The sequence below is a fragment of the Argopecten irradians genome, chromosome 6 (genome assembly GCF_041381155.1).
Source record: "Argopecten irradians isolate NY chromosome 6, Ai_NY, whole genome shotgun sequence".
In the NCBI taxonomy this organism is placed as follows: Eukaryota; Metazoa; Mollusca; class Bivalvia; order Pectinida; family Pectinidae; genus Argopecten; species Argopecten irradians.
Window position 1 is genome coordinate 34,055,560 of NC_091139.1, and position 23,784 is coordinate 34,079,343.

General features: G+C 37.1%; 1 protein-coding gene across 3 annotated transcripts in view; it reads right to left on the reverse strand.

The window, feature by feature from the left end:
• The window catches only part of LOC138325694 (serine-rich adhesin for platelets-like), a 66,865-nt gene that overhangs the window by 20,794 nt on the left and 22,287 nt on the right, over positions 1–23,784 (reverse strand). For 2 of the 3 annotated variants that reach the window (XM_069271522.1, XM_069271523.1), the window contains exons 9-17: positions 22,503–22,725; positions 17,648–17,787; positions 17,308–17,458; positions 16,664–16,822; positions 15,842–16,000; positions 13,461–13,548; positions 13,127–13,196; positions 5,371–5,451; positions 4,230–4,310 (exon numbers count right to left, since the gene is read on the reverse strand). In XM_069271522.1, coding sequence (XP_069127623.1) covers positions 4,230–4,310; positions 5,371–5,451; positions 13,127–13,196; positions 13,461–13,548; positions 15,842–16,000; positions 16,664–16,822; positions 17,308–17,458; positions 17,648–17,787; positions 22,503–22,725 — 1,152 coding nt within the window. The remainder of the gene's footprint in view (positions 1–4,229; positions 4,311–5,370; positions 5,452–13,126; positions 13,197–13,460; positions 13,549–15,841; positions 16,001–16,663; positions 16,823–17,307; positions 17,459–17,647; positions 17,788–22,502; positions 22,726–23,784) is intronic. The other variant, XM_069271524.1, reaches the window with a different exon arrangement.

The following is a 23,784-nucleotide window of genomic DNA, read 5'->3' on the forward strand; positions in this document are numbered from 1 at the left end:
TTCATCCCGCTTCGATACTCACAAGTGACCATACAAAAAGCAACTAATGATTATACTATACACTTCCGTTCATACACTGTGGTAATGACTTCATGCAGAGTCAGCAAATCAAATACGAAACTAAAACCTTCTTACATTAAAACTGACCAATCGGCTCTATAAATGATGGTGTGGCTGCCAAATACACTCTTATTACCATCTTTTGAAATGGTTCTGTTAAATCTCATCTTGATTTCAATACTTATTGAAATAATTGAAAATACGGATGTGTGCAGTCAGTACTCAAATATGGCGGCCAGCTGTGGTTGATTAGCCTAGCTCTGTCAGCTTTCCAGCTAATATCTTGGACATAATTAAATCTAAATGCCCATCAGATATACAATAGACTTGATTGATACCAATTGGAATTACACAAGGATTATTAATTATTTTATTGTAAAAACATCGTTGTTGAGACCTCATTATAGTGTCACCGACAATTTACAAGCTAACTAGGCCTGTCGCTAGTGCTGTGTAAACAAAGTGTCAATCATCGTGTCAAACTCCTCTCGCCACTTAATTTTAATAAACAGAAGGTTGTTTTAGGCACTGATGAACAATAGGAAGAGTTTGATTTTGTTGTATAAGAGTGTTTGGAGCCTATGCAAAACCTTTTGAATGAAGATGCAAAATATTTTTGTATTTTTTTTTTTTTCAAAATAAATTCAAAAACATACCTGCGCACTATACGCGGTTGCGCACTATATGCGCAAAAATACAAATAAAAGAATAGCCAAAATATGGAAATGTATGTAATTGGTAACATATTTCTTGTTTAGCCAGACCTATATTGTCTTTTATTACCATCCTCTTATTCATATGAGAAAGAAAAGTTTCTTTTTGATGAAATAGGGATAGCGGAGACTTTTACATGAATATTAGTTTAAAGTCCTATTAACTGCCAGGGTCATGTAAGGATGTGAGGTTTGTTGGCGGAGGAAAGCCAAAATACTCGGGAGAAAAACCACCGACCAGTGGTCAGTACCTGGCGACTGCCCCAAATGGGATTTGAACTCGCTACCCAGAGGTGGAGCTAGCTATAGGCTTGTGGTAATAATTATGTCTTTACATCTTAACCACTTGGCCACCGTGGCCCAGACTTTTACATGGTTATTATATTCAAGATTGGTTTATTTGTTTTAACGTCCTATTAACAGCCACGGCCATGTAAGGACGTGCCGTGTTTGTTGGTGGAGGAACGCTGGAGTACCCGGAGAGAACGCACTGTTTTAAATTATTCAGAAGGTGAAAAAGATGGAGTAGCTTGTCAGGAGCTGTGGGTGGTGAGTGGTTAAAATTGCAGGTATAAAATAAGATTTTCATCTGGAATAGGAAAGGGGAGGTAATTGGCTGATTGCTCACTTTCATGCATTCAGCTAACATTCATTGCAAAACTTCCCGGTACCTCTTAATAACTTGTTGGGTGTCATACTACATGAATTCTGGATATTAATTTAATGTGTAGCATTACAGTGTAATTATGTGATTCTCTATTATATGATATAAAAACAATGTTAAACAGTTTAATCTTGTTCTCTAAAATGTATGTATTTGTAAGAGATTGAGTGTTCGACGGGGACGATATTATTTATTATTACCAATTTGATTGAGTGTTCGACGAGGACGATATTATTTATTATTACCAACAAAATGGGTATAGGGGAGTTTTTTCGTGATTATTCATGAACATGCATTTTTTCAGGGTACATGTAAGAACACAAAACTTCCAAGCATAATGCTAAATATTTGATTCTAGTATAACCGCTCCTCTTTCACAGAGTTATATAATAAAATGTTTGTCCCCGGAGACAGTGTAATATGAAGGTAATAATTTACCCTAAGATGTAAAATTCCTCAGGAAATATTTCATAGTCAGATAAATAAACCTTCATATCACACTGTCAAAGGGTCCATAAATGTATATATAGAATTGATGAAAAATTATTTGGTAGACCCATACCCAAGGCAGATTTTCATAGGAATACAAAACATTAAATAGCCATTTTGGTGCTATTTTTATTAGGGAAAGTAACCTAAAGACAAAATAATGCATCTTAAGTTATCTTAATAGGTAAATACATTATTCACCTAAAAGGTATGTGAATGTGTACAGTAAGTTGTAATAGAACCGGACTATCTTCCGAAGATTAGGTTAAGTCGTAAAAGAACCAAACTATCAGTTTTGAATTGGAAGTGCCTGTAACATGCTGAATTGGAAGGCTACAGAGTTTGTTCAAATAAATAGACTTTACCTTAATTTAAGGTCACAGTGTCAAATGAGCTTAAATTTTTAAATGACTCCTCTATCAATAATTGACTGACCTGTAGTCATATGCATGGTATATGTATTACATTATGTTTGCAGCATGCTGGGCTGAAGGGCTACTAATTATGATTTTGATCAAATGAATGACCTTGACCTTCATTTAAAGTCACAGTCACAAAGTCAAATAAACTAAAATTGTAAAATGACTTTAAATTGTTGGATATTGTTTCCTAAGCTTATGAACGCTCTCTTTTAAGAGTAAAAGCAAGAGTTATATTCCGTTCGCTATATTCCTTCATACAGACAAAATATATCAGAGATATGTAACATGATCCCTTGTGCGTTATTCTTCATTTAATTTCCATACATGAATGCACCGTATACATTAAGTCATGTACATTTATATGCATGGCGCATACTTTGGAGAATTATCATGAGTTATCATGGTCCTTTACGTCTCTCATTTCATCCGCAACACCCCTTAAAGTGTTGCTCCACTAGTACAAATTAATCAATATTTATAGTTTTTCGCATTTGTATCTTGTTTTAAACTATGTTTACAGTAGTAGAACTGACACATTCATATTATCATAGATTTAGTACTGACACATTCATATTACTATAGACTTAGTATACATACACACTATAACAGGATAAGAGAAAAACAAATATGCCTCCTTCCTGAAATGAGACAAGATTCTCAACCCCCGGGTTAAGATTCTTAAGCTGTCAAACTCTTGGATGGCAAGCCTTGTGTTTAACTACTAAAATTTAACCCCTCAGGATGAGATTTGAATGTCTCACCAAAAGGGGGTGAAAGTTTCACCAGCAGGGGACTATAAAATGTAAGGAAAAGAGCAAGAACACGATAAGGAAATGGGAGATGGTTAATAAGAGGAAATGGGAGATGATTAATGACAGGAAATGGGAGATGATTAATGAGAGGAAATGAGAGATAATCAATGAGAGGAAATGGGAGATGATTAATGAGAGGAAATGAGAGATAATCAATGAGAGGAAATGGGAGATGATTAATGACAGGAAATGGGAGATGATTAATAAGAAATGGGAGATGATTAATGAGAGGAAATGGGAGATGATTAATGAGAGGAAATGGGAGATAATCAATGAGAGGAAATAGGAGATGATTTATGACAGAAAATGGGAGATGATTAATGAGAGGAAATGGGAGCTGATTTAGGAGAGCAAATGGGAGATGTTTAATGAGAGGAAATGGGAGATGATTAATGAGAGGAAATGGCAGATAGTTAATGAGAGGAAATGGGAGATTATTAATGAGAGGAAATGGGAGCTGATTAATGAGAGCAAATGGGAGATGATCAATAAATTTTGGGAGATGATTAATGAGAGGAAATGGGAGATGATTAATGAAAATGGGATATGATTAATGAGAGGAAATGAGAGATGATTAATGAGAGGAAAGGAGAGATGATTAATGAGAGGAAAGGAGAGATGAAAATTAAGAAATGGAAAGATGATTAATAAGAGGAAATAAGAGATAATTAATGAGAGGAAATGGGAGATGATTAAAGAAAGGAAACGGGGGATGATTAATGAGAGGAAATGGGAGATGATTAATGAGAAAATGGGAGATGATTATTGATAGAAAATTGGAGATGATTCATAAGCCATATAATAGACTAAAAATTAAACTTGTCTGTTTTTTCTAATCAAAGAAAGCTCTGTTAAGCACTTGTGCCTCATAAGCTCTATAAGCCCTCTGTGTAGGTATTTATTTTCAGGGTGTATAATAAAAGGAAGGAGAAGGATGGAAGAAAACAACCAATCAACGGTATTATAGTATAAAGTGTTAAGTTGAAAATATTGATGTAATTTCACAAAGAGTAAAAAGCTGAAAGGATACAAAAAAGTGTTAAAAAGACCTCTAGTTCAGAATTCATACCTCAATATAACAATGTGTATAAAAGTTTGTAGGATCAGATTCCACCAAATGTTGACATTCAGTAGGTATGGGCAGTAGATTCTGGTTATAGAAATACCAACAGTAATTTACAATACTATAAGATATAACCAAATCTTTACATTCACTTGCCACTTCTGCTATATAAACTGACCAAGCCAAAGTGAAGTCTATGAGGGTATAACTGACACCTCATTTTGATGTGAATAATGCTGACATGGTTATGTCAACTGATCACTGTCAAAATGGCTGTTCAATCTTGTGGAGTATATCGTCTTGATAAACAATTTTCCTGGCTAACTTGGACAATTATTAATGCAGAGACCCTCAACATAAATTAATAATGTAAATATAAGTATTAAACTATCTTCCTATGTAATTATGGTCTATAAAGATGCCAGAGATTTGCAGACAATATCTCTATGAAGATTGTCTGCAAAGCAAACCATAAATTCCATAGGACGGTAGTTTAATGCTTAAATATCAGCATATGATATTTTGGAATTTAGACACTACAGCTTAAGAACCACAAACAATTTTATCCATATGTCTGTTACAATCCTCAGCCTTAACTCATTTGTACATTAGTTAGGATGTTCACACATATCCAAATGATAGACTCCAGTGTCTAAATATCCATCAAAACTTAATTGGATAAATCATTAATAGGAGACCTTAACCAAAGTTAAATTTCCTAGGAAAATCATATTTCAGGGTAATATTTGATGCACAAAAGCACAAGATTATCATTAAATAAAACATATACAAAATCAGTACACATATAGCCGTCTACTGGATAATCTAAAGGAAGTGACAATGTGTTTATATTGGAAAGTGAAAAGAGAATCCTTTGTAATGGTTTAACTTAATTTATAACGTAGCTATTCTAAATTTTGCATACAGCATTACATCATAAAACAGCTACTGATATTTGTCAGGTGTAATTCCATCCTTTAAACAATCAAATTATCTTCTATAACTCCAGCACATATCAATATTCTTGCGTTTGGCATATGTAAATAGGAAAGGAATTTATAAGCTAAGATGCTCATTTCATATCTAGCAAGCATTTGGAAGTGTCCCTTGTGCTTTCTTTGGCGTTCCCAAGTCAGAATGTACTTACCAATTTGGTTTCTTTCCCTGATAGTAGTTGAGTCTCAGAATTGTTTGAGCCCTCTGAATCGGTGGAATATGGAGATTGGCCCTGAATACAGTAGAGATACAAATTATTAATGTTCATTGGAAACATGGAAATATATAATCATGAAAGATTTTAAGTAATGACTATTATACATTTAATAGCTAGAAAAATAGAAAAAAGATTGGGAAAATCTATCCACTTATATAAAAATATTTGTGTCCATTTCATCTAGCATATTGTCCTCATTGTGTCAATATGTCCTATGTCATGAGTGTCTTCCTAGTGTCAATGTGCCCTGAATGTCTTCTTATAGTGTCAATTTGTCATAATTATGTCAATTTGTCATGCTTAGAGTTGTCATTGTATTGTGCTTCCAGTCCTCATTGAATTGTGCTTAGAGTCTTCATTGTATTGTGCTTAGAGTCGTCATTGTATTGTGCTTAGAGTCCTCATTGAATTGTGCTTAGCGTCGTCATTGCATTGTGCTTAGTGTCGTCATTGCATTGTGCTTAGCGTCGTCATTGCATTGTGCTTAGAGTCGTCATTGCATTGTGCTTAGAGTCGTCATTGTATTGTGCTTAGAGTCGTCATTGTATTGTGCTTAGAGTCCTCATTGTATTGTGCTTAGAGTCCTCATTGTATTGTGCTTAGAGTCGTCATTGTATTGTGCTTAGAGTCGTCATTGAATTGTGCTTAGAGTCGTCATTGTATTGTGCTTAGAGTCGTCATTGCATTGTGCTTAGAGTCGTCATTGTATTGTGCTTAGAGTCGTCATTGTATTGTGCTTAGAGTCGTCATTGTATTGTGCTTAGAGTCGTCATTGTATTGTGCTTAGAGTCGTCATTGTATTGTGCTTAGAGTCGTCATTGTATTGTGCTTAAGTCGTCATTGTATTGTGCTTCCAGTCCTCATTGTATTGTGCTTAGAGTCGTCATTGTATTGTGCTTCCAGTCCTCATTGTATTGTGCTTAGAGTCGTCATTGTATTGTGCTTAGAGTCGTCATTGTATTGTGCTTAGAGTCGTCATTGTATTGTGCTTAGAGTCGTCATTGTATTGTGCTTCAGTCCTCATTGTATTGTGCTTAGAGTCGTCATTGTATTGTGCTTAGAGTCGTCATTGTATTGTGCTTAGAGTCGTCATTGAATTGTGCTTCCAGTCCTCATTGTATTGTGCTTAGAGTCGTCATTGTATTGTGCTTAGCGTCATCATTGCATTGTGCTTAGAGTCGTCATTGTATTGTGCTTCGAGTCCTCATTGTATTGTGCTTCCAGTCCTCATGTATTGTGCTTCGAGTCGTCATTGTATTGTGCTTAGAGTCGTCATTGTATTGTGCGTAGAGTCGTCATTATATTGTGCTTAGTGTCGTCATTGAATTGTGCTTAGAGTCCTCATTGAATTGTGCTTAGAGTCCTCATTGAATTGTGCTTAGTCGTCATTGTATTGTGCTTAGAATCGTCATTGTATTGTGCTTAGAGTCGTCATTGAATTTGTGCTTAGCGTCATCATTGTATTGTGCTTCGAGTCGTCATTGTATTGTGCTTAGAGTCGTCATTGTATTGTGCTTCCAGTCATTGAATTGTGCTTCAGTCTCATTTATTGTGCTTAGAGTCTCATTGTATTGTGCTTAGAGTCTCATTGTATTGTGCTTAGAGTCCTCATTGTATTGTGCTTAGAGTCGTCATTGAATTGTGCTTAGAGTCGTCATTGAATTGTGCTTAGAGTCGTCATTGTATTGTGCTTAGAGTCGTCATTGTATTGTGCTTAGAGTCGTCATTGAATTGTGCTTAGAGTCCTCATTGAATTGTGCTTCCAGTCGTCATTATATTGTGCTTAGAGTTGTCATTGTATTGTGCTTAGAGTCGTCATTGTATTGTGCTTAGAGTCGTCATTGTATTGTGCTTAGAGTCGTCATTGAATTGTGCTTAGAGTCGTCATTGTATTGTGCTTAGAGTCGTCATTGAATTGTGCTTAGTCGTCATTGTATTGTGCTTAGAGTCGTCATTGAATTGTGCTTAGAGTCGTCATTGAATTGTGCTTAGAGTCGTCATTGTATTGTGCTTAGAGTCGTCATTGTATTGTGCTTAGAGTCGTCATTGTATTGTGCTTAGAGTCGTCATTGTATTGTGCTTAGAGTCGTCATTGTATTGTGCTTAGAGTCGTCATTGTATTGTGCTTCCAGTCCTCATTGAATTGTGCTTAGAGTCGTCATTATATTGTGCTTAGAGTTGTCATTGTATTGTGCTTAGTCCTCATTGTATTGTGCATAGAGTCCTCATTGTATTGTGCTTAGAGTCGTCATTGAATTGTGCTTAGAGTCGTCATTGAATTGTGCTTAGAGTCGTCATTGTATTGTGCTTAGAGTCGTCATTGTATTGTGCTTAGAGTCCTCATTGAATTGTGCTTAGAGTCGTCATTGTATTGTGCTTAGAGTCGTCATTGTATTGTGCTTAGAGTCGTCATTGTATTGTGCTTAGAGTCGTCATTGTATTGTGCTTAGAGTCGTCATTGTATTGTGCTTAGAGTCGTCATTGAATTGTGCTTAGAGTCGTCATTGAATTGTGCTTAGAGTCGTCATTGTATTGTGCTTAGAGTCGTCATTGTATTGTGCTTAGAGTCGTCATTGTATTGTGCTTTAGAGTCGTCATTGAATTGTGCTTAGCCAGTCGTCATTGAATTGTGCTTAGAGTCGTCATTGAATTGTGCTTAGTCGTCATTGTATTGTGCTTAGAGTCGTCATTGAATTGTGCTTAGTCGTCATTGTATTGTGCTTAGAGTCGTCATTGTATTGTGCTTAGAGTCGTCATTGAATTGTGCTTAGAGTCGTCATTGAATTGTGCTTAGAGTCGTCATTGTATTGTGCTTAGAGTCGTCATTGTATTGTGCTTAGAGTCGTCATTGTATTGTGCTTAGAGTCGTCATTGTATTGTGCTTAGAGTCGTCATTGTATTGTGCTTAGAGTCGTCATTGTATTGTGCTTAGAGTCGTCATTGAATTGTGCTTAGAGTCGTCATTGTATTGTGCTTAGAGTCGTCATTGAATTGTGCTTAGAGTCGTCATTGTATTGTGCTTAGAGTCGTCATTGTATTGTGCTTAGTCGTCATTGTATTGTGCTTAGAGTCGTCATTGAATTGTGCTTAGTCGTCATTGTATTGTGCTTAGAGTCGTCATTGTATTGTGCTTAGAGTCGTCATTGAATTGTGCTTAGAGTGTCATTGTATTGTGCTTAGAGTCCTCATTGTATTGTGCTTAGAGTCCTCATTGTATTGTGCTTAGAGTCGTCATTGAATTGTGCTTAGAGTCGTCATTGTATTGTGCTTAGAGTCGTCATTGTATTGTGCTTAGAGTCGTCATTGTATTGTGCTTAGAGTCGTCATTGTATTGTGCTTAGAGTCGTCATTGTATTGTGCTTGTCTCATGTATGTGCTAGTCTCATTGTATTGTGCTTCAGTCCTCATTGTATTGTGCTTAGAGTCGTCATTGTATTGTGCTTAGAGTCGTCATTGTATTGTGCTTAGAGTCCTCATTGTATTGTGCTTCGAGTCCTCATTGTATTGTGCTTAGAGTCCTCATTGAATTGTGCTTAGAGTCGTCATTGTATTGTGCTTAGAGTCGTCATTGTATTGTGCTTAGAGTCGTCATTGTATTGTGCTTAGAGTCGTCATTGTATTGTGCTTAGAGTCCTCATTGTATTGTGCTTAGAGTCCTCATTGTATTGTGCTTCCAGTCCTCATTGTATTGTGCTTCCAGTCCTCATTATATTGTGCTTCCAGTCCTCATTGTATTGTGCTTCCAGTCCTCATTGTATTGTGCTTCCAGTCCTCATTGTATTGTGCTTAGTGTCGTCATTGCATTGTGCTTAGTGTCGTCATTGCATTGTGCTTAGAGTCCTCATTGTATTGTGCTTAGAGTCCTCATTGTATTGTGCTTAGAGTCGTCATTGAATTGTGCTTAGAGTCGTCATTGTATTGTGCTTAGTCGTCATTGAATTGTGCTTAGTCGTCATTGTATTGTGCTTAGAGTCCTCATTGTATTGTGCTTAGAGTCGTCATTGTATTGTGCTTAGAGTCGTCATTGTATTGTGCTTAGAGTCGTCATTGTATTGTGCTTAGAGTCGTCATTGAATTGTGCTTAGAGTCGTCATTGAATTGTGCTTAGAGTCGTCATTGTATTGTGCTTAGAGTCGTCATTGTATTGTGCTTAGAGTCCTCATTGTATTGTGCTTAGAGTCGTCATTGTATTGTGCTTCCAGTCCTCATTGTATTGTGCTTAGAGTCGTCATTGTATTGTGCTTAGAGTCGTCATTGTATTGTGCTTAGTCGTCATTGTATTGTGCTTAGAGTCGTCATTGTATTGTGCTTAGAGTCGTCATTGTATTGTGCTTAGAGTCGTCATTGTATTGTGCTTAGAGTCGTCATTGAATTGTGCTTAGAGTCGTCATTGTATTGTGCTTAGTCGTCATTGAATTGTGCTTAGAGTCGTCATTGAATTGTGCTTAGTCGTCATTGAATTGTGCTTAGTCGTCATTGTATTGTGCTTAGAGTCGTCATTGAATTGTGCTTAGAGTCGTCATTGTATTGTGCTTAGTCGTCATTGTATTGTGCTTAGAGTCGTCATTGTATTGTGCTTGAGTCGTCATTGTATTGTGCTTAGAGTCGTCATTGTATTGTGCTTAGAGTCGTCATTGATTGTGCTTCATTGTATTGTATTGTGCTTAGAGTCGTCATTGTATTGTGCTTAAGTCGTCATTGTATTGTTCCTTGATTTGCTAGTCGTCATTGTATTGTGCTTAGAGTCGTCATTGAATTGTGCTTAGTCGTCATCATTGTATTGTGCTTCGAGTCGTCATTGTATTGATTGTGCTTCGAGTCGTCATTGTATTGTGCTTCAGTCGTCATTGTATTGTGCTTCAGTCGTCATTGTATTGTGCTTAGAGTCGTCATTGTATTGTGCTTCCAGTCCTCATTGTATTGTGCTTAGAGTCGTCATTGAATTGTGCTTCGAGTCCTCATTGTATTGTGCTTAGAGTCCTCATTGAATTGTGCTTAGAGTCGTCATTGTATTGTGCTTAGAGTCGTCATTGTATTGTGCTTAGAGTCGTCATTGTATTGTGCTTAGAGTCGTCATTGAATTGTGCTTAGAGTCGTCATTGTATTGTGCTTAGAGTCGTCATTGAATTGTGCTTAGAGTCGTCATTGTATTGTGCTTAGAGTCGTCATTGTATTGTGCTTAGAGTCGTCATTGAATTGTGCTTAGAGTCGTCATTGTATTGTGCTTAGAGTCGTCATTGAATTGTGCTTAGAGTCGTCATTGTATTGTGCTTAGAGTCGTCATTGTATTGTGCTTAGAGTCGTCATTGAATTGTGCTTAGTCGTCATTATATTGTGCTTAGAGTCGTCATTGTGCTTAAGTCGTCATTGTATTGTGCTTAGAGTCGTCATTGTATTGTGCTAAGAGTCGTCATTGTATTGTGCTTGAGTCGTCATTGTATTGTGCTTAGAGTCGTCATTGAATTGTGCTTAGAGTCGTCATTGTATTGTGCTTAGAGTCGTCATTGTATTGTGCTTAGAGTCGTCATTGTATTGTGCTTCCAGTCCTCATTGTATTGTGCTTCCAGTCCTCATTGTATTGTGCTTCCAGTCCTCATTGTATTGTGCTTAGAGTCGTCATTGTATTGTGCTTCCAGTCCTCATTGTATTGTGCTTAGAGTCGTATTGCCTTCATTGAATTGTGCTTAGAGTCGTCATTGTATTGTGCTTAGAGTCGTCATTGTATTGTGCTTAGAGTCGTCATTGTATTGTGCTTAGAGTCCTATATGTATTGTGCTTCCAGTCCTCATTGTATTGTGCTTCCAGTCCTCATTGTATTGTGCTTCCAGTCGTCATTGCATTGTGCTTAGTGTCGTCATTGCATTGTGCTTAGCGTCGTCATTGTATTGTGCTTCGAGTCCTCATTGTATTGTGCTTAGAGTCCTCATTGTATTGTGCTTCGAGTCCTCATTGTATTGTGCTTAGAGTCGTCATTGTATTGTGCTTCGAGTCCTCATTGTATTGTGCTTAGCGTCGTCATTGTATTGTGCTTAGAGTCCTCATTGTATTGTGCTTAGAGTCCTCATTGTATTGTGCTTAGAGTCCTCATTGTATTGTGCTTCCAGTCCTCATTGTATTGTGCTTCCAGTCGTCATTGAATTGTGCTTAGAGTCGTCATTGAATTGTGCTTAGAGTCGTCATTGTATTGTGCTTAGAGTCGTCATTGTATTGTGCTTAGAGTCCTCATTGTATTGTGCTTAGAGTCCTCATTGTATTGTGCTTCCAGTCCTCATTGTATTGTGCTTCCAGTCCTCATTGTATTGTGCTTAGAGTCGTCATTGTATTGTGCTTAGAGTCGTCATTGTATTGTGCTTAGAGTCGTCATTGTATTGTGCTTAGAGTCGTCATTGTATTGTGCTTAGAGTCGTCATTGTATTGTGCTTCCAGTCCTCATTGTATTGTGCTTCCAGTCCTCATTGTATTGTGCTTCCAGTCCTCATTGAATTGTGCTTAGAGTCGTCATTGATTGTGCTTAGAGTCGTCATTGAATTGTGCTTAGAGTCGTCATTGTATTGTGCTTCCAGTCCTCATTGAATTGTGCTTCCAGTCATCATTGAATTGTGCTTCCAGTCCCCATTGTATTGTGCTTCGAGTCCTCATTGAATTATGCTTCCAGTCCTCATTGAATTGTGCTTAGAGTCGTCATTGAATTGTGCTTAGAGTGGTCATTGTATTGTGCTTAGAGTGGTCATTGTATTGTGCGTAGAGTCGTCATTGTATTGTGCTTCCAGTCCTCATTGAATTGTGCTTCCAGTCCTCATTGTATTGTGCTTCCAGTCCTCATTGTATTGTGCTTCGAGTCGTCATTGTATTGTGCTTCCAGTCCACATTGTATTGTGCTTCCAGTCCATATTGTATTGTGCTTCGAGTCGTCATTGTATTGTGCTTCGAGTGTCATGTATTGTGCTTCGAGTTGTCATTGTATTGTGCTTCGAGTCGTCATTGTATTGTGCTTCCAGTCCACATTGTATTGTGCTTCGAGTCCTCATTGTATTGTGCTTAGAGTCGTCATTGTATTGTGCTTCCAGTCCTCATTGAATTGTGCTTCCAGTCCTCATTGTATTGTGCTTCCAGTCCTCATTGTATTGTGCTTCGAGTCGTCATTGTATTGTGCTTCCAGTCCACATTGTATTGTGCTTCCAGTCCACATTGTATTGTGCTTCGAGTCCTCATTGTATTGTGCTTCGAGTCGTCATTGAATTGTGCTTAGAGTTGTCATTATGTCAATCTGTCAAACTCGGTGTCCTTATCGGTTTTTTTAATCAAATCAAAGTCCCACCAACAGTCAGAGTCATGTAAGGACAGCCTCCCATGTATGTGGTGTGTTGCGTGTGTGGAGTGCATGGTGCGTGTTTTGATAGGCTGTGAAGTATATTTGTGGTGTGTCTTCTTGTTATAGAGGAATTCTTGCCCTTTTTATAGTGCTATCTCACTGAAGCATGCCACCGAAGACACCAAGCAACACACCCCACCCAGTGTCAATGTGTTGTGCTAAGTATCCTCATTATGTCAATATATGTTGAGATTCAGCAATGTCACCATGGAGCCCAAACTTTGCTATTGTAACAGTGTCAAGTCATTCTAATTTATTAAAACTCCTGATGGCTATTAAAACCAGAACATACAACCCTTTATAAGTGTCACTCCTTACCTCAGTTTTCATATCAGGAATTTCAATCTCATATGGTTTTCTGCATATTCTGCAACCCTTCCTTGCCAGTCTACAAGAACAGAGTATACTGTATTCAAAACACCGTCAAAATACTTACAGCAATGTTATAACATTTGTAATATTATTGTGACTATAAATCAATCATATTAATATGCCAGTTCTCAAAGTAACCATAGCAAAATGATCATATGTCATTTAATTCATGGAGGTGTGACCATATTATGTTACTATAGTGATGTGTTCAAGTTGGTAGTAAAACACTGTTACCATGGTTACAGACATTAGTGACCTGTGTTTTTTTTTTATCACTTACTTGCACACAAATATTGCACCAGCAATGAAAAGGATCAGGATGAAAAGAGAGGCAATAGAAATCCCAGCAATAGTTCCTTCTGAGAGGTCTGAAATAGATCAACCATTAAGTATTATACATAGTTCCTTCTGAGAGGTCTGCAATAGATCAACCGTAAATCATTATACATAGTTCCTTCTGAGAGGTCTGAAATAGATCAACCGTAAAGTATTATACATAGTTCCTTCTGAGAGGTCTGAAATAGATCAACCGTAAATCATTATACATAGTTCCTTCTGAGAGGTCTGAAATAGATCAACCGTAAAGTATTATACATAGTTCCTTCTGAGAGGTCTGAAATAGATCAACCATTAAGTATTATACATAGTTCCTTCTGAGAGGTCTGCAATAGATCAACCGTAAAGTATTATACATAGTTCCTTCTGAGAGGTCTGAAGTAGATCAACCGTAAATCATTATACATAGTTCCTTCTGAGAGGTCTGCAATAGATCAACCGTAAAGTATTATACATAGTTCCTTCTGAGAGGTCTGCAATAGATCAACCGTAAATCATTATACATAGTTCCTTCTGAGAGGTCTGAAATAGATCAACCGTAAAGTATTATACATAGTTCCTTCTGAGAGGTCTGAAGTAGATCAACCGTAAATCATTATACATAGTTCCTTCTGAGAGGTTTGAAATAGATCAACCGTAAAGTATTATACATAGTTCCTTCTGAGAGGTCTGAAGTAGATCAACCGTAAATCATTATACATAGTTCCTTCTGAGAGGTCTGAAATAGATCAACCGTAAAGTATTATACATAGTTCCTTCTGAGAGGTCTGAAATAGATCAACCGTAAAGTATTATACATAGTTCCTTCTGAGAGGTCTGAAATAGATCAACCGTAAAGTATTATACATAGTTCCTTCTGAGAGGTCTGAAATAGATCAACCGTAAAGTATTATACATAGTTCCTTCTGAGAGGTCTGAAATAGATCAACCGTAAATCATTATACATAGTTCCTTCTGAGAGGTCTGAAATAGATCAACCGTAAAGTATTATACATAGTTCCTTCTGAGAGGTCTGAAATAGATCAACCGTAAATCATTATACATAGTTCCTTCTGAGAGGTCTGAAATAGATCAACCGTAAAGTATTATACATAGTTCCTTCTGAGAGGTCTGAAATAGATCAACCATTAAGTATTATACATAGTTCCTTCTGAGAGGTCTGCAATAGATCAACCGTAAATCATTATACATAGTTCCTTCTGAGAGGTCTGAAATAGATCAACCGTAAAGTATTATACATAGTTCCTTCTGAGAGGTCTGCAATAGATCAACCGTAAATCATTATACATAGTTCCTTCTGAGAGGTCTGAAATAGATCAACCGTAAAGTATTATACATAGTTCCTTCTGAGAGGTCTGCAATAGATCAACCGTAAATCATTATACATAGTTCCTTCTGAGAGGTCTGAAATAGATCAACCGTAAAGTATTATACATAGTTCCTTCTGAGAGGTCTGAAATAGATCAACCGTAAAGTATTATACATAGTTCCTTCTGAGAGGTCTGAAATAGATCAACCGTAAAGTATTATACATAGTTCCTTCTGAGAGGTCTGAAGTAGATCAACCGTAAATCATTATACATAGTTCCTTGAAAGGTCTGAAATAGACAATATATAGAGTAGAACAACCGAGAGGTCTGAAATAGATCGACCATAAAGTATTAAACAATATATAGTAGAACAACAGAAATTGATCTGCTAGGAATTTTAACCGAAATAAGATTCTGAATTTTCTTTACAAAACACCAATGCTATAGCTTTAGCAATCATGAATGATCAACAAGTTTAATTATGTTCATTAATTTAATTATAATTCAAATATATGATACAATTGACAAATGATAATGTATGGTCAGGAAAAGGATATAAAAGTTTTGTATATTCATTAATGGCTACATTTCAATTGAGCAATTGGCATAAGTATCATTCGGTATATCTGTACTTACTTATCTGGTACATACACAATACCGTGATGTAACACTATCGAGGTATCTCGAGACACAAAAGTGAAATTTAGACATTGGTTTAATTGCCAACGAGAACATCTCTAATGCTTTGTAAGTTTACTTTGATTTGCTATCTATTTATTTCCATGGCAAAATTTTAATAACAGTCCCTGTTCATTGGTCACTGTCAAAGATTGTTTCAGGTATTTGAAAGCGACTCTGGTTGTAATACATTCAGATATTCATTCAATGTACAAGCCAAGAAGAAATAATTTTCATCAGATTGGAATTCATAATATGACAAAACATTACAAGCCGGTAAATGCTAACACAAGAAGGTCAAAGGGCAAGGTTAAGGTCGCTATAACCTAATGCCTACCATTGTTTGTTGCTGTACCATACTTCATGTCACTGCTGCGACTTGTCTGTGCTGAGGAAGAGCTCAACATGGTCACACCGTAGCGAACACCTTTCTGTAGATTCCTTATGATGTATTCATTCTTGGATGTTGATGGAATTAGTACCTTAGACTGTGGACCTTCAAATTTAACAAATTTGTTTTAAATGCATGATATTTAGAAGTCGTACCTTTGATATACTGTAACGTAAACAACTTCATTTTTATGTAGATGTACTATAATTCACATCTTCATTAATTTCAAGATATTCAGAATACATAAATTTGCGGTTAAGAGCTATTCAGCATATTTGCATTTTATAATTATAATTCACAAAATATTTGAATTAGCTTCTGCATCTCTCTAGTAACATTACGCAAAAATTTGAATCTCGTGAAAAGAAAGTAGTTTACTGTAGGTATACTTGTTTGGATGAAGTTGGTCATCTGATATCAAAAGATGATCAGGTCAGCACTTTGAAAACTTTTGTAACAAAATATTTGTTTTGCATTTTGAATTTTGTGACCATTCTCCACAAACAGATTATTGGAATATACTTACCACTACACTCATTCTCCACAAACAATTGGAGTATACTTGCCACTACCACTCATTCTCCACAAACAAATGGAGTATACTTATCACTACACTCATTCTCCACAAACAAATGGAGTACACTTATTACTACACTCATTCTCCACAAACAGACTGGAGTACACTTACCACTACACTCATTCTCCACAAACAGATGGATTATACTCACACTACACTCATTCTCCACAAACAGACTGGAGTACACTTACCACTACACTGGTTTTCCTGTTTCCTGTCGGTTGGACACCACATGATAGTAAAACTTCTCACATAGGGCTGTTGGTTGTTACACGTTATAGGGTCCCACACCACCCGTACACTGTCGTCTTTAATGCTGTCATCCACTGAGAACTCAGGTGGATTAGGTGCTGTAGGGATATCAATACATAACATGATTTACAGTTCTGGCATTCAGAAGAGTAGATTACAGATTAATAGAATCTTAAGTAGGTCGGTCATGTCGACAGTGATATCTCACAGAGTCAAAGATTTTCGCTTGCTAACCAGAGGCTTGTCCAGGGTTGAAGGCCGAAATCTTTTATGAGAATTGAGATATCCCTGTCTACTTGACAGATCCATGTTTGATAATTTTTCTCCCATACTTAGTAGAAACAACTATGAAATTTCAGTTGCTTTCCAGGCTTTTATTAAGCCATTATTACAGGAATATCGTTAAGCATCAAAATTGACAACGTCATCAACAATGCACATCGTGGTTACACCCCATATATTGATGACGCCACGTAATTGTCTAGCCCATGTGAGCTATCTTATCCCCCCCCCCCATCCTAGTAACCACAGGATATCCCTGTGAAGTATGGAAAAATATGTTTTATTTAAATGGTTCACTTACTTGCAGTGGAAACATAAACACAGCTCTGAAATGTAATCGCACTGTTAACTCCAGCCCTGACCTCCGATACACCAAACAAGTATGATGTTTCTAACTTCAGTGACAACGTGTGGTGATGGACATTAGACACATCCACTTTCTCTAGTTCACCCTGTCAACAAAATGTTATGATGTTATGATACATTAATCTGCAATTTGTGAGCGCACTTTCCAAAGAAATCAGACTTTTTGTTCTAATTAGCAAATCAGACTTTTTTTTTCTAATTAGCGATATAACATCCAACTTGAAAAGTTCTTACTTTCAGAATTGGTCAAGATTTAACCTCTCCCAAGAACTTACGAAACAATCTTGTTGTGAGCCAAGCTGCTCACAGTACACCACAGTGAAGTTTGTAAGAGAATTAGCAGGTTCAGGTAAAGTCCATGATATATTGTAGAGGGAGGTATTACGCTCCACCATAACCACTGGCGGTGAAAAACCTAGAACAACAACAGCATATTGTATAAAGGTTAAATTCCATGAAAAACAACAGTAGTATATACGTAGTTTCACGAATTGTAGTAAACCACAAAATTCAGCAATTGTCAAAATCCAAGATGGCGTCCTGTCGGCCTACCATTACCAATTTTTGGTGGGTTAAATTTTACCAAATGCCAAATAAGCCAAGATATGACTACATTCAAAATATCACAATTTACGGTATTCTGCAGTCATTATATATACAGCTATAGAAATAAAATAATGACCCTGGCCTTGCCCTACCTGTGGTTTTGATGGTGAAACTGGAGTTGTGTGTACCTGTATGACCTACCTGTGGTTTTGATGATGAGACTGGAGTTGTGTGTACCTGAATGACTTATACCTGTGGTGTTGATGATGAGACTGGAGTGGTTTATACCTGTATGAATTACCTGTGGTGTTAATGATGAGACTGGAGTGGTGAGTACCTATATGAATTACATGTGGTGTTCAGGGTTGGGGTCAATTACATTGCAATGTAATTAATTACAATTACAATTACTTGGTCAAAACTCAATTACAATTACAATTACAATTACTCAGTTTTGTAAATGTAATTAATTACAATTACAATTACATTCAAAAAGTAATTAATTACAATTACACATTACATTTTCTTAATATTTTTTTTTATATGTTTATACCAAGGATTTATAAGTGAGATATACATCCTTGCATATACACATTTGTATACTCATACATTGTAGCAGTTATACAGATATAATAAGTCAATATCAGTAAATTCTGATAGAACACATGTTCACTTCACATAAACCGCTAGTTACAATTGAGTATTGGTAGGGTGTATTTGTTTTACATGTACATTTTATTGGACCTAGCAGTAATATTGTCAAATGCGTCAGCTTTATGTACCAGGTATTCATATTTTTTATTGCATTTTATCATCATTAGCATCTCAAAATCATCATCAGACAGTCTGTATCTGTCTGGTCGGAATATACTTTGCCAGCAATTATCACTAAACAATCTCTCTACTGGAGCTGAAGTGGCTGGTATAGCTAAGTACTTGCTAGCTTAAAAAAGACGAATTTAGAAATCTGCAAGAATAATCTTTCCAGAACTTTAATGGGTCAAAATAATTCTCTGTGCAATCTTCACTAATGTAGATGCCTACAATTCATTGGATTTAAGACCTCAGTTGTGTCTCTTTCGTAACAGTGTTATTTATATAGTGGGAAGAAAAAAAAAGTCTTCTGTTATTTATAATTTTCTTGGCAGGGGCAGTGTAGACAAATCTGAGCTATCATCTATATTTTTGCCTTCATTAGATTTGCTAATTAGGTGATCAACAGGTGTTATATAAGCAAGACCTTTGTGAGTTGTAATCACAGGCTTTGTGTTCACAACTTCACACCTCACACCTAGCATGTATATTGCTTGAGGGGTAAACTACAGGTAAAACAGGTACCTATACTATACTGTATACTATGGTTACTGTCTCACATATGTTACCTGTTTAAATTTCTACATAGCCAAATAAATGTCATACATTCATTAATCTTGATAATTATTTAGACATTAGTAAATATATAAATGTAATTGAAAAGTAATTGAAATGTAATTGTTAATTACACATTTTTATAATGTAATTAATTACAATTACAATTACATGTAATTGAAATATTTCTTAATTACAAATTACTTTCAATTACTTGAAAAAATGTAATTAATTGCAATTAATTACAATTACATTTTTAATTACCCCAACCCTGGACTGGTGTTGATGATGAGACTGGAGTAGTGTGTACCTGTATGACTTACCAGTGGTGTTGATGATGAGACTGGAGTGGTGTGTACCTGTATGAATTACCTGTGGTGTTGTTGATGAGACTGGAGTGGTGTGTACCTGTATGACCAACCTGTGGTGTTGATAATGAGACTGGAGTGGTGTATACCTGTATGACTAACCTGTGGTGTTGATGATGAGACTTGCGTGGTGTGTACCTATATGAATTACCTGTGGTGTTGATGATGAGACTTGCGTGGTGTGTACCTATATGAATTACCTGTGGTGTTGATGATGAGACTTGAGTGGTGTGTACCTGTATGACCTACCTGTGGTGTTGATAATGAGACTGGAGTGGTGTATACCTGTATGAATTACATGTGATGTTGATGATGAGACTTGAGTGGTGTGTACCTAAATGAATTACATGTGGTGTTGATGATGAGACTGGAGTGGTGTGTACCTGCACGTGTACCTGTGATGTTGATGATGAGACTGGAGTGGTGTGTACCTGCACGTGTACCTGTGATGTTGATGATGAGACTGGAGTGGTGTGTACCTGTTTGACTTACCTGTGATGTTGATGATGAGACTGGAATGGTGTGTACTTGTATGACCTACCTGTGGTGTTGAATTTGAGACTTGAGTGGTGTGTACCTGTATGACCTACCTGTGGTGTTGATGATGAGACTGGAGTGGTGTGTACATTTATGACTTACCTGTGGTGTTGATGATGAGACTGGAGTGGTGTGTACCTGAATGACCTACCTGTGGTGTTGATGATGAGACTGGAGTGGTGTATACCTGTATGACTTATACCTGTGGTGTTGATGATGAGACTGGAGTGGTATATGCCTGTATGACTTACCTGTGGTGTTGATGATGAGACTGGAGTGGTGTATACCTGTATGACTTACCTGTGGTGTTGATGATGAGACTGGAGTGGTGTATACCTGTATGAATTACATGTGATGTTGATGATGAGACTTGAGTGGTGTGTACCTATGTGTATTACATGTGGTGTTGATGATGAGACTGGAGTGGAGTGTACCTGTATGACCTACCTGTGGTGTTGATGATGAGACTGGAGTAGTGTGTACCTGAATGACTTACCTGTGATGTTGATGATGAGACTGGAGTGGTGTGTACCTGTTTGACTTACCTGTGATGTTGATGATGAGACTGGAATGGTGTGTACTTGTATGACCTACCTGTGGTGTTGAATTTGAGACTTGAGTGGTGTGTACCTGTATGACCTACCTGTGGTGTTGATGATGAGACTGGAGTGGTGTGTACATTTATGACTTACCTGTGGTGTTGATGATGAGACTGGAGTGGTGTGTACCTGAATGACCTACCTGTGGTGTTGATGATGAGACTGGAGTGGTGTATACCTGTATGACTTATACCTGTGGTGTTGATGATGAGACTGGAGTGGTATATGCCTGTATGACTTACCTGTGGTGTTGATGATGAGACTGGAGTGGTGTATACCTGTATGACTTACCTGTGGTGTTGATGATGAGACTGGGTGGTGTATACATGTATAACTTACCTGTGGTGTTGATGATGAGACTTGCGTGGTGTGTACCTATATGAATTACCTGTGGTGTTGATGATGAGACTTGCGTGGTGTGTACCTATATGAATTACCTGTGGTGTTGATGATGAGACTTGAGTGGTGTGTACCTGTATGACCTACCTGTGGTGTTGATAATGAGACTGGAGTGGTGTATACCTGTATGAATTACATGTGATGTTGATGATGAGACTTGAGTGGTGTGTACCTAAATGAATTACATGTGGTGTTGATGATGAGACTGGAGTGGTGTGTACCTGCACGTGTACCTGTGATGTTGATGATGAGACTGGAGTGGTGTGTACCTGCACGTGTACCTGTGATGTTGATGATGAGACTGGAGTGGTGTGTACCTGTTTGACTTACCTGTGATGTTGATGATGAGACTGGAATGGTGTGTACTTGTATGACCTACCTGTGGTGTTGAATTTGAGACTTGAGTGGTGTGTACCTGTATGACCTACCTGTGGTGTTGATGATGAGACTGGAGTGGTGTGTACATTTATGACTTACCTGTGGTGTTGATGATGAGACTGGAGTGGTGTGTACCTGAATGACCTACCTGTGGTGTTGATGATGAGACTGGAGTGGTGTATACCTGTATGACTTATACCTGTGGTGTTGATGATGAGACTGGAGTGGTATATGCCTGTATGACTTACCTGTGGTGTTGATGATGAGACTGGAGTGGTGTATACCTGTATGACTTACCTGTGGTGTTGATGATGAGACTGGAGTGGTGTATACCTGTATGAATTACATGTGATGTTGATGATGAGACTTGAGTGGTGTGTACCTATGTGTATTACATGTGGTGTTGATGATGAGACTGGAGTGGAGTGTACCTGTATGACCTACCTGTGGTGTTGATGATGAGACTGGAGTAGTGTGTACCTGAATGACTTACCTGTGATGTTGATGATGAGACTGGAGTGGTGTGTACCTGTTTGACTTACCTGTGATGTTGATGATGAGACTGGAATGGTGTGTACTTGTATGACCTACCTGTGGTGTTGAATTTGAGACTTGAGTGGTGTGTACCTGTATGACCTACCTGTGGTGTTGATGATGAGACTGGAGTGGTGTGTACATTTATGACTTACCTGTGGTGTTGATGATGAGACTGGAGTGGTGTGTACCTGAATGACCTACCTGTGGTGTTGATGATGAGACTGGAGTGGTGTATACCTGTATGACTTATACCTGTGGTGTTGATGATGAGACTGGAGTGGTATATGCCTGTATGACTTACCTGTGGTGTTGATGATGAGACTGGAGTGGTGTATACCTGTATGACTTACCTGTGGTGTTGATGATGAGACTGGGTGGTGTATACATGTATAACTTACCTGTAGTATTGATGATGAGACCGGAGTTGTGTTGAGAGTACCCTTTGATGGTTGCAGCCATAATAGAGATGTTGTAGAGTTTGTTACAGCCCAGTTTAAGATTTGTGTCTGTGTGTTGAGTGTTGTAGAGTGTGATCTCCGTGGCTAAACCTCCAGGTGACATGTCATGGACTTTTACACGATAGCTGGTGATCACACCGTTCCTATCTTCCTCTGGTATTGACTGGAACAACAAATTTAACTTTTCAGACTGAGAATTTCAGAAGTTCTAAAAGACTTAGCCAGACTTTAGTTTTTTTAAGGAATGTTTAAAAATACATCAAAATTATGATTTTTTAAAGCTACAATGTAGATATACAATAACTATGCTTCAACTATTAGACACAATCTTGTTTACTGTAATTCCTTTTTATTTTACATTTTACAGGTATCAATTACAAAAATAAATTGCTGCAAAAATCTTTTAAATACAGGTAAATTATAGAAATCAAGGTTACACTTCTTTGAAAAGGTGTTAGATTTAAGTTGGAAAAGAGGTAAAAGTTATGGCTGTCTGAAAGACTGATAATCAATTACTGTAAGTTTGTAAACAGAGGTTCCCTAACAAGTGACTGTTGTTTATCATGTTTATCAAACTCTAGTTAGTTAATTTTCAAATTTTGAAAGGACACAAGCTTTAGCGAGTGTCTTTTAAAAATTTGAAAATTAACTAACGAGAGTTTAGATAAACAACAGTGACACGTTGGGGAACTTATTTATCCCATTACTTTAACTCTATATTTATAATGTGGTGACCATTTTCTAGTCTTTATTCAGGGAAACTTACCACCATACAATGTGTAGTGATATCTTTCCGCAATAAAATATAGTACCTATATAGAGAGCCAATATTTTATTTTTTAATACTTTGAATAAGCAACTTCCCATTAAACAGTAAATACAATGTTATTTAAAAGAAAATGCACTATAAGTAGCCCGAAGTTGAGAGCCAATCAAAATAAAGAGATCTTGGAGTTGACCAATCAGAGGCGCCGAAGGTGTTTGCACACTGGAGTGTGTAAACATAAATGATAACCAACTGCTATGGAATTATCACATGGTTTTTCCATTGTGAAACATGCATAGTTATGGGATAAAAAAAGATAACAATTTTCTATACAGACTGAATAGATTGAATTTTATCAATTTCATTGTGGCTTTGCATAGCAGTTGCTACAATTTATATATATATATTGTCTTTCATTCTAATAAGTACCAAATATTGATGATTGTTGCATGAACA